The sequence below is a fragment of the Aptenodytes forsteri genome, unplaced genomic scaffold, assembly GCF_000699145.1.
Source record: "Aptenodytes forsteri isolate BGI_AS27 unplaced genomic scaffold, ASM69914v1 Scaffold390, whole genome shotgun sequence".
Taxonomy (NCBI): Eukaryota; Metazoa; Chordata; class Aves; order Sphenisciformes; family Spheniscidae; genus Aptenodytes; species Aptenodytes forsteri.
This window is the reverse complement of record NW_008795631.1, coordinates 251,934-260,612: the sequence shown is the minus strand read 5'-3', so window position 1 is coordinate 260,612 and position 8,679 is coordinate 251,934. Positions and strand designations below refer to the sequence as shown.

The 8,679-nt window shown below is 67.1% G+C and overlaps 1 protein-coding gene across 1 annotated transcript in view; it reads left to right on the top strand.

Annotated features, from left to right (window-relative positions):
* COL5A3 (collagen type V alpha 3 chain) overlaps nucleotides 1–8,679 on the top strand; it is a 17,218-nt gene that overhangs the window by 7,830 nt on the left and 709 nt on the right. The window contains exons 30-66 of the mRNA XM_019472901.1: nucleotides 119–226; nucleotides 308–361; nucleotides 448–501; nucleotides 791–835; nucleotides 1,433–1,486; nucleotides 1,651–1,695; nucleotides 1,871–1,924; nucleotides 2,098–2,151; nucleotides 2,227–2,280; nucleotides 2,377–2,484; nucleotides 2,641–2,730; nucleotides 2,824–2,877; nucleotides 3,071–3,178; nucleotides 3,297–3,404; nucleotides 3,783–3,836; nucleotides 3,981–4,034; nucleotides 4,183–4,290; nucleotides 4,446–4,499; nucleotides 4,655–4,708; nucleotides 4,798–4,851; nucleotides 4,969–5,022; nucleotides 5,194–5,301; nucleotides 5,472–5,525; nucleotides 5,809–5,862; nucleotides 6,067–6,120; nucleotides 6,237–6,290; nucleotides 6,399–6,400; nucleotides 6,438–6,552; nucleotides 6,738–6,791; nucleotides 6,878–6,931; nucleotides 7,042–7,149; nucleotides 7,270–7,323; nucleotides 7,522–7,557; nucleotides 7,674–7,728; nucleotides 7,861–8,103; nucleotides 8,262–8,374; nucleotides 8,559–8,627. Coding sequence (XP_019328446.1) covers nucleotides 119–226; nucleotides 308–361; nucleotides 448–501; nucleotides 791–835; nucleotides 1,433–1,486; nucleotides 1,651–1,695; nucleotides 1,871–1,924; nucleotides 2,098–2,151; nucleotides 2,227–2,280; nucleotides 2,377–2,484; nucleotides 2,641–2,730; nucleotides 2,824–2,877; nucleotides 3,071–3,178; nucleotides 3,297–3,404; nucleotides 3,783–3,836; nucleotides 3,981–4,034; nucleotides 4,183–4,290; nucleotides 4,446–4,499; nucleotides 4,655–4,708; nucleotides 4,798–4,851; nucleotides 4,969–5,022; nucleotides 5,194–5,301; nucleotides 5,472–5,525; nucleotides 5,809–5,862; nucleotides 6,067–6,120; nucleotides 6,237–6,290; nucleotides 6,399–6,400; nucleotides 6,438–6,552; nucleotides 6,738–6,791; nucleotides 6,878–6,931; nucleotides 7,042–7,149; nucleotides 7,270–7,323; nucleotides 7,522–7,557; nucleotides 7,674–7,728; nucleotides 7,861–8,103; nucleotides 8,262–8,374; nucleotides 8,559–8,627 — 2,649 coding nt within the window. The remainder of the gene's footprint in view (nucleotides 1–118; nucleotides 227–307; nucleotides 362–447; nucleotides 502–790; nucleotides 836–1,432; nucleotides 1,487–1,650; nucleotides 1,696–1,870; nucleotides 1,925–2,097; nucleotides 2,152–2,226; nucleotides 2,281–2,376; nucleotides 2,485–2,640; nucleotides 2,731–2,823; nucleotides 2,878–3,070; nucleotides 3,179–3,296; nucleotides 3,405–3,782; nucleotides 3,837–3,980; nucleotides 4,035–4,182; nucleotides 4,291–4,445; nucleotides 4,500–4,654; nucleotides 4,709–4,797; nucleotides 4,852–4,968; nucleotides 5,023–5,193; nucleotides 5,302–5,471; nucleotides 5,526–5,808; nucleotides 5,863–6,066; nucleotides 6,121–6,236; nucleotides 6,291–6,398; nucleotides 6,401–6,437; nucleotides 6,553–6,737; nucleotides 6,792–6,877; nucleotides 6,932–7,041; nucleotides 7,150–7,269; nucleotides 7,324–7,521; nucleotides 7,558–7,673; nucleotides 7,729–7,860; nucleotides 8,104–8,261; nucleotides 8,375–8,558; nucleotides 8,628–8,679) is intronic.

The following is an 8,679-nucleotide window of genomic DNA, read 5'->3' as shown; positions in this document are numbered from 1 at the left end:
GGGGGGGGGTGGGTGGCGGTTGGGGGACGGGTCTGTCTGGGGGGACAGCTGGGGACCCAAGGGAGAAGCCCTGTCCCCCCGGCAGCGCGCTCCCCGCACCTCTGCGTTACTGTTCCAGGGTGACCAGGGCCTGCTGGGCCCCCGAGGCGAAGACGGCCCCGAGGGGCTGAAGGGGCAGACGGGTCCCATGGGGGAACCGGGTGCTCCTGGCCCTGCAGGCGAGAAGGTGAGGGGAGCCCTGTGTCCCTGTGTCCCCGTCCCCGCGTCCCTCGTAGCCCGCGGCTCAACTCTGCTCTCTCCCTTGCAGGGCAAGCTGGGAGTGCCAGGTCTCCCGGGCTATCCTGGGCGCCAGGGCCCCAAGGTGAGTGCAGGGGAGCCTTTGGGGTGTCCCCGGGACCCCAGGTGCCTTGTTGGCCCTGGGTTATCACTTATCCTCTCTCTTCTTAGGGCTCCGCTGGCTTCCAGGGTCCCGTGGGGCTGGCAGGAGAGAAAGGCAAGAGGGTGAGTCAGCCCTGTCTCGCTGTGTCACCCTGTCCCATCCCTCTGGGCCGTTCCCTGTCCCCTACATCCTGCTCTGCCACCCCCTCTGTGAGCCAGAGAGGGGCTGGGCTGAGCTCAAAGCCGGGGAAGGGACCCAGCTCCGTGGCCTGCTAAGTTCCCATGCTACATGCCCTCTTGCAAATGCGCTTGGGCACGCTCTGTCCCCTCGGGGGGGAATGTGGGGGGAGTGTGGGCGAGTGGGGGGCTGCCCCATGCACTGCTCTCCCCACCACCTCCTCTTTCCCCGCAGGGCAAGGCTGGCCAGGCTGGGCAGACGGGACAGCGAGGGCCCCCGGTGAGTAACCACAGCCCCGGCCCCAAGCTGGGGGTGACAGGAATCACCCCATGTGCCGTGGCCGGTGACTACCACAGGCCCAGCTGTATCCCACCGTGACCACCCTGGGGTCCAGCTGCATCCCACCGCAACCATTCCCAGGTGGATTGTATCCCACAGCAACCATCCTAGGGCCGGCTGTAACCCATGGCAACAGAGCTTGGGGTCTGCCGTATCCCACGGCAACACGCTCCGCAGCCTGCCGGTATCCCATGGCAATTAGGCTGGAGCCAGTCGTTTCCCACAGCAACCAGACCCTGGGGACCACTGTAGCCCACGGCAACCAGATCCCAAACTTCTGTCTGTATCCCATGGGAATCACCCTGGGGCCAGCCGTGTCCCTCCCGGCTCCCTGCCCCACTCCCATCCCTGTCCCTCAGCTCCCCACTCCACTCCCAGCCCCGCTCCCTGCCCTGTACCCCCCACTTCCAGCCCTGTCTCCCTACTCCTCACCCCACTTCCAGCCCCACTCCCTGCCCCACATCTTCTCACCCCACTTCCAGCCCCAGTCCCTGCCCCATACCTTCTCAACCCGCTCTTTGCCTCCTGCCTGCACAGGGCCTTCCAGGGGAGCGAGGTCTGCCCGGTCCCACGGGGAAACCCGGTCCGAAGGTAGGTGGGAGCCTGGCCACGGGGTCCCCGCTGTCCCCCACGTCCCCGTCTCTCTGCTGTGCTCAGGGCTCCTTGGCTGTGGGTGCTGGCAGTGGGTCTGACACACAGCGGTGGGGAGGGTGGGGGTCTTCGCTGCTGCCCTCAGCCTGTTTCTGTCTCCTCAGGGAGACCCTGGCCATGACGGGGCCCCTGGCGTGGTGGGAGAGAAGGTAAGTGGGGGATGGTCGAGGCACAGAGGAGAGGTGTCACCCTGCAAAGGCACCCTGGGAAGGGACCAAGCATGGGGAAAACAGGGTGCCAGGCATGGGGAGAGGGTCTGGGCGCTGCAGGGCCGTGGGGAAAGCCCCTCTGCTGCTGACCGTGGGTTTTCTCTCCCTCCCACAGGGTCCCCAAGGTCCGCAGGGATCCAATGGCTTCCCGGGCACGAAAGGTCCCCCCGTAAGTGGTGATGTCTGCACGTGGTCCTGCCTGTGCTTGAGATGGTGTGGGACACAGAGTCGGGCTGGCACATCCTCCTCCGCCTGCTACGCCCTGTGGGGTGCAGGCAGCAGAGGGGGGAGCCCAGCCACGCAGCCTGTATCCCTCACCCCGTTACCTCTGCTCCTGCCCAGGGTCCCGCCGGGAAGGACGGCTTGCCAGGACACCCGGGACAGCGTGGCGAGCCGGTGGGTCCTCTGCCTCCCTTGCCTTGGCGGGGGTCACCTGGCAATACCTGGCATTAACCCCTCTCTCCTCTGCAGGGGTTTCATGGCAAAACCGGCCCTCCTGGCCCCACAGGGGTGGTGGGACCCCAGGTGAGTGCTGGGGATGGAGGCAGGAGGTGTTTGTGTTGAAGCGAGCCTGGTGGGATGGAGGGACCCCCAGATGCTCACCCTGCTCTCTCCCCACAGGGTAAATCAGGCGAGACGGGACCTGTGGGCGAGAGGGGGCACCCAGGCCCCCCTGGCCCCCCGGGGGAACAGGGCCTGCCCGGAGCTGCTGGCCGAGAAGGAGCCAAGGTAGGAGCCGTGCCGGGGGTCCGACCGCTCACCCGGACCTCCACAAGCCTGAGCCAAGCGGGGCTGGGTCCCCTCTGAGCTCTGCAAGGCATGAGGGCTCTCCCTGGCTTGGTGGGGACGGAGCAAAGCTCTCTGCTGCTGCTCTCCACTTTGCAGGGTGACCCTGGCCCCACTGGCATCCCCGGTAAGAGCGGCCCCCCAGGCATTCACGGCTTTCCTGGCACACGGGGGGCACCCGGAGAGACGGTCAGTGCTGTCCCAGGCTTGGACGCAGCCTGTTACGGTCCTAGGGAAAGGGGAGTAGGGTCCTTTCTAACCATCTTCCCTGCCCTCCTACAGGGTCCACCTGGCTTGAAGGGTGGGGAAGGTCCCCCTGGTCCCCCTGGACCCACGGTGAGTACAAAGCATTGTGACATTTGAGGAGTTATCCAGAGTTTTGGGGTTTCCCTTGGAATATATATACTCCTTGGGGAGCAATTTTGCCACCCTGCTTAAAATCCTAGTTGATAAAGAGAAAGGTTTCTTTGGAGAGGAGGAAGACTGCCAGGGCCTTCTTCCCTCCACCCCACCTCTCTCTTCTCCCCAGGGATCCCCCGGAGAGCGAGGCCCCACGGGGGCTGCTGGAGGCATTGGACTGCCGGGCCGGGGGGGTGCACAGGGCCCCCCCGGTCCCATCGGCGAGAAGGGCTCCCCGGTAGGTGCGAGAGGGTGTGTGGGGTGAGGGAGGAGGTGTGGGGCAGTGCTGGGACGAGCTGTGTCTCCCGTGGGTCCCGACCAGCCCTGCTTTCAGCCCTTCCCCTTCCTGCCTGCAGGGCGAGCGGGGTCCCATGGGTCCGGCCGGGCATGACGGGATCCAGGGTCCCGTGGGGCTACCGGGTCCGGGCGGACCCACCGGCCCCGCCGGAGAAGACGGGGACAAGGTAAGTCGGGGGGACGCAAGTCAGCACCTCCAGCAATGGCTCCTTCATACTTCGCTACCGACAGTACAGGGAACGTACCCCGGGACGGGCGCTGGGGACAAGTCCCCTGGCAGAGGGCACGTCCCAGGGTTGGAGGACCTCTGGGATGGGACAGGTTTCCCTGTGGCTTCCCGGGAGCGGGGATTCCCCAGGCGGCAGCGGGCTGTTGGTCCTGGCAGGCTTCCTTGGCACTGCTTCCCAGGTGGTGGCAGGTTTCCCCGGTGCTGGGATTTCCTTGGCCGTGGCTCCCCAGCCATGGCAGCTTTCCCTGGCTGCCAGCACTCCCTCTTCGACGTCTCTCGCTGGCCGCGGGCTCTCACCGTCTTCTCTTTGCGGCAGGGCGAGATGGGGCTTCCCGGACAGAAGGGCAGCAAAGGCGACAAGGGCGAGGTGGTGAGTGCCGAGGGGCTGCTCTGCCTGGGAGGGTGGGGTTCTCCGAGGGGCAGAGCAGCTCCAGGAGCAGGGGGAGGCAGGAGCAGCGAGGCAGGAGATGTTTGGGGGCTGCCCTAACCTTATGGGGGTGCTCCTGTCCCATAGGGTCCCCCGGGACCGACAGGAATCCAGGGACCCATCGGGCACCCCGGCCCCGCGGTGAGTAGCTGCCGAGCACCCTTCCCACCCTGTTTATTCCCTCGACTGAACCCCACCTCCCCTCTTGGCTCCCCTCCCTGCCCTTCCACCCCACACATTGGGGTTTCTGTGGGGCAGGCAGCGCTCACCCCAACCTCTCCCTTTGCAGGGAGCGGACGGAGAGCCGGGGCGCCGCGGGCAGCAGGGGATGTTTGGACAGAAAGGAGATGAGGGATCGCGGGGTCACCTTGGCCTAAGCGGCCCCCCTGGCCTGCAGGTAAGGAGCGGAGGGGCGTGGGCTTGGGTCTGCCAGGACAGGAGGGACGAGGGACATGACGACTCTGGGCTCCGCGCAGCCTGCCTGAGCCAGGGCACCCTCTGCCTTGCCTGTGGAGCTTCCAGACCCCCCAGGCTAACCCATGCTCCCCGCAGGGCATGCCGGGCCCACCGGGCGAGAAGGGCGAGAACGGAGACGTTGGCCCCATGGTAAGGAAACCCCGCGGCCATCCCGTTCTGCGTGCCCACCGCTCCCCCTCCGCCTCCTTCTGCCCCGTCTCCAGCTTCCCACATCTCCCTCTGCTGTGGGAGCTGCATGGCTCAGCTGCCCTTTGCAGTCTGACCCCTCTCTGTACTCCCCACAGGGCCCCCCCGGTGCGCCGGGACCCCGTGGGCCACAGGGACCCAGCGGTGCTGAGGTGAGTATGGCCCTGGGGGGGCTCGGCGGGGGCTGCTGGATGCAGGGGCTGCCCCCCACGTTGGGTACCCCCCCTTCTCTTGCCTTTAGGGCCCCCAGGGAATGCCGGGCGGTGTGGGACAGCCGGGTGCCGTGGGAGAAAAGGTAAGCCCGTGTTCGGGAGGGCGGTGCGGGTCTCAGTCTGGGTGCTGGGGCTGGGCAGAGCTGCCCGCACCACCCAGCACCCGGCAGCATCTGCCCTGTTGCTTTTCTCTCGCCCAGGGCGAGCCGGGCGAAGCGGGAAATCCCGGAGCCCCGGGGGAGCCCGGACCACCCGTGAGTATCACAGGGGGGAAGGGGGTGTCTTTTAGGGGACAAGGCAAGGAGAGTAGGGCCCAGATCCTGCTCTCACTGGCCACAGAAGGCACAGGCAGAGCTCCTGGGGAACATTTCACTGCCCCAACTGCCCCTTCCCTGCTCTGACGTGACCCCCCCGTCCCTCTGCAGGGTGTGAAAGGAGATGTGGGGGAGAAGGGAGACGCGGGGCAGTCAGGAGCAGCTGGACCCGCTGGCAAGAAGGGCCCACCGGGAGAGGATGGAGCCAAAGGCAACCTGGTAAGGGGAGGAGTGAGCACGGAGAGGCAGGGGGACACTGCCCCGAGCCCCCACATCCCCCCCCGATAGCCCGGCAGGCTCTAAACCCTTTCCCTGCCTCTGCTTTCCCAGCACACAGAAGGTCTGGGGCTCCCTCCCACTCCTACGCTCGTGTCCCATTCTCTCTGCAGGGTCCCATCGGCTTCCCTGGTGATCCCGGCCCCCCCGGAGACCCCGGCGTGCCGGTGAGTAGCCCCTGCTCACTAGAGGGGCCACAGAGCAGAAGCAACCTCACTCCTGGGGGCTTCCCCAGGGCTGGAGCCAGCCCCCATGTCCCCCCACGGTGCTCCGGTGTCACCTGCTACTGTCACCCTGGGGTGGTGATGGGGTTGGGAGGTTCCAGGACACCGCGGTTCTCTCCCCACTCCGCCTCGCCGGTGCTTCCCGGTGTCCCGACAGCCCAGGGGTGGTCTTTTTGGGGGGGGGGTGTGTCGACTGGGTGAGTGCTCACCCTCCCCTGTGTCACAGGGTCTGGACGGAGCTGCTGGAGAGAAGGGTGACAGCGGGGACCCCGGTTTGCCGGTGAGTGCGGCAGCTGGGGGTATCGTGGCTGCAGGAGGGGGGTTGCGTTCCCAGTGGGACCACCCTGGGCTGGGGGGCTCGAGGGGCTGTAGCTGAGCCGTGTTGCTTCCCGGGGCTCTTACGCATCCTTCGCCCTCCACGCTTCCCCCAGTCCTGGCTGTGGGACTCTCCCCTCACCCCAAACTCCCACTGGGTTCGTTTCAGGGTCCGCCAGGCGCATCAGGGGAGCCGGGTCCCCCGGGTCCCCCTGGACGGAGGGTGAGTAGGGGAAGGGCAAGGGTGAGATGGGGAGGGACAGCATGGGGTGAAGTGGGACTGCGAGAGGGGCTGGCCCCGGCCAGCGCGCAGCTCCCGGTGTCTGTTTCCTCGTCCAGGGGCCCGTGGGACCGATGGGGCGTGAGGGCCGTCAGGGCGAGAAAGGTGCCAAGGTGAGCGGTGACCGGTACGCCCCAAACCCACACCCCTCGATAAGGAGAGGCTCGCGCTTCCACCAGCCTGGGGCAGGACCAGACCCGCCCAGAGAGGTGGGTCCCGAGGGGTGCCAGCCTCAGCTCTGTCTGTCCTCTTGTCCCCAGGGACAGCCTGGCGCCTGGCCCTGAGGGGCCATCCGGGAAGACGGGCCCCGTGGGGGCACAGGGGCCACCCGGACGGCCGGGCTCCGAAGGACTGCGTGGGATCCCCGGTCCTGCCGTGAGTCGGGGGCTGCGGGGAGGATGTTCCCGTGCCGATGCAGGGCTGCCCGTGTCCTCAAAGCCCCGGCCGGCTGCAGCTGGGGGACGTCCCCTCGGGCATGAGGTCCTGAGGGGACGCAGCTTGGAGGGGTGTTTTGTGGGGGCTCGGCCTCGGGACCCTCTCCCACACCGAGTCTCTTCCAGGGTGAACAAGGTCTGCTGGGGGCTCCAGGACAAGCGGGACCACCCGGTCCCCTGGTAGGTCAGGGTGAGCGAGCCCTGGGCACGGGTGATCTGAGCTGGGCACGGTCCAGGGTGAGTGACACCCTCTTGGCCTCTTGCAGGGTCCCGTGGGATTGCCTGGCCTCAAGGGAGACCCCGGCCACAAGGGAGATAAGGTGAGACGAGGTGACGGTTGTGCAGGAGCTGGGATCCCTCACCCCGGACTCATCCCCGAGCCCCCCTGGTCCTGGGGAGGGGGCTGCCTGACGCTGCCCTTCGCCCCCAGGGCCACGCTGGACTGATTGGGCTCATTGGACCGCCAGGAGAGATGGGGGAGAAAGGAGACCAGGGGCTCCCGGGCATCCAGGGCCCCCCGGGACCCAAAGGAGACCCTGTGAGTATTTGGTGTCTCCCCTGAGCTCAGGGGCTGGGTGAACGTGGGGGGAGACAAAGTACAGGAGCTGATGGGGCGCAGCCCCCTCGAGCACGGGGCCGATGCTGTCTCTACCCACAGGGTCTGGCTGGACCCACTGGCCCCACAGGGCCCCCCGGCCCCCCCGGGCTCTCGGTGAGTATCTGCCTGCGCTGTGTGGGTTCACCAAGGGTCTCCTGCCCTTAACTCCCCCGCAGACCCCTGGGGGCTTCGTCCATGGGAGGGTGAGAGGGGCAGGGGGGAGCCCGAGTCCCAGGGAGGGGTCAGGGGTAGCTGCCATGGGATCGCTGCGTGCCCGGCCAGTGCCCCTCTTCTCTCTTCTCTTCCTCGCAGGGACCCTTGGGGCAGAAGGGCTCCAAAGGCTCACCGGTGAGTGCTGGGGAGGGATGGGGACGGCAGGGCAGCTTCTAATGTGCTCCCAGGGGAGAAAGTGGGGCCCGTCGCGGGGAGCAAGTGCCACGGTGCTGAGTCTTCTTGTTTTGCAGGGTGCTCTGGGTCCCCGAGGTGATACAGGGCCCCCCGGTCCTCCGGGACCACCGGTGAGTAAGGGATGCTCTGGACAGACACCACTTCACGTCTGTCCCTTCCCGGGAGGGCTCCGACGTCCCCAGACCCCCCTCATCCTGCCGCCTGGCCCCTGCATCTGTTGCTCTCACTCCTTCATCCTTCTCTGTCCCAGGGCCGCCCAGCTGAGCTGCTTGCCCTCGAGCCGGAGCAGGAGGCACCGGCGGGCAACCGAAGGGGCTCCGGGAGAGCAAGGAGCCCCCCGGGATTATGAGGGGCTGGAGGAGGTGTACGCGTCACTCAGCTCCCTGCGCATCGAGGTGGAGCAGCTGAGACGGCCCCTGGGCACCCCCGAGAGCCCCGCGCGGGTCTGCAGGGAGCTGCAGCTTTGCCACCCGCACCTCCAGGACGGTGAGGTTTTGGGGGGCCAGGTTGAGGGGGGACGGGACACGGACTTTACATCATGCCGCACAGTGCCCGCGTGACGTGTCCCTGCCAAGGCTCGGCCAGAGCCAGCAGGGAGCCGGATCTTCTATCCGTCTGTCTGTCCTTCCTGCCCTCCTTCCCAGGCGAGTACTGGATTGACCCCAACCAGGGCTGCTCCCGAGACGCCTTCCGGGTTTTCTGTAACTCCACAGCCGGCGGCGAGACCTGTCTCTTCCCCGATAAGAAATTTGAGGCTGTGAGTTCGAGCGGGGGCAGAGAAGGATCTAGGTGTCCGAAAACGCCCCCCACCCAGCCCTCCCAGCGCCGGGAAACTGGGGGGGCACGATGGGGGGCAGTTTGGGGTTCGCTTTTCCCCATATTCTGTGGGGCCAGGGGTTGGAGAGGCTTTGCCCCCCGACACTGTCTCTGTCACCCCCCAGGTCCGACTGGCCGCCTGGAACAGGGAGAAGCCGGGGACGTGGTACAGCACCTTCAAAAGGGGCAAGAAGGTGGGAGCGTGGGAGCTCCTGGTGCTCCGGCCTGGGGTCGGGGGGGGGAAGG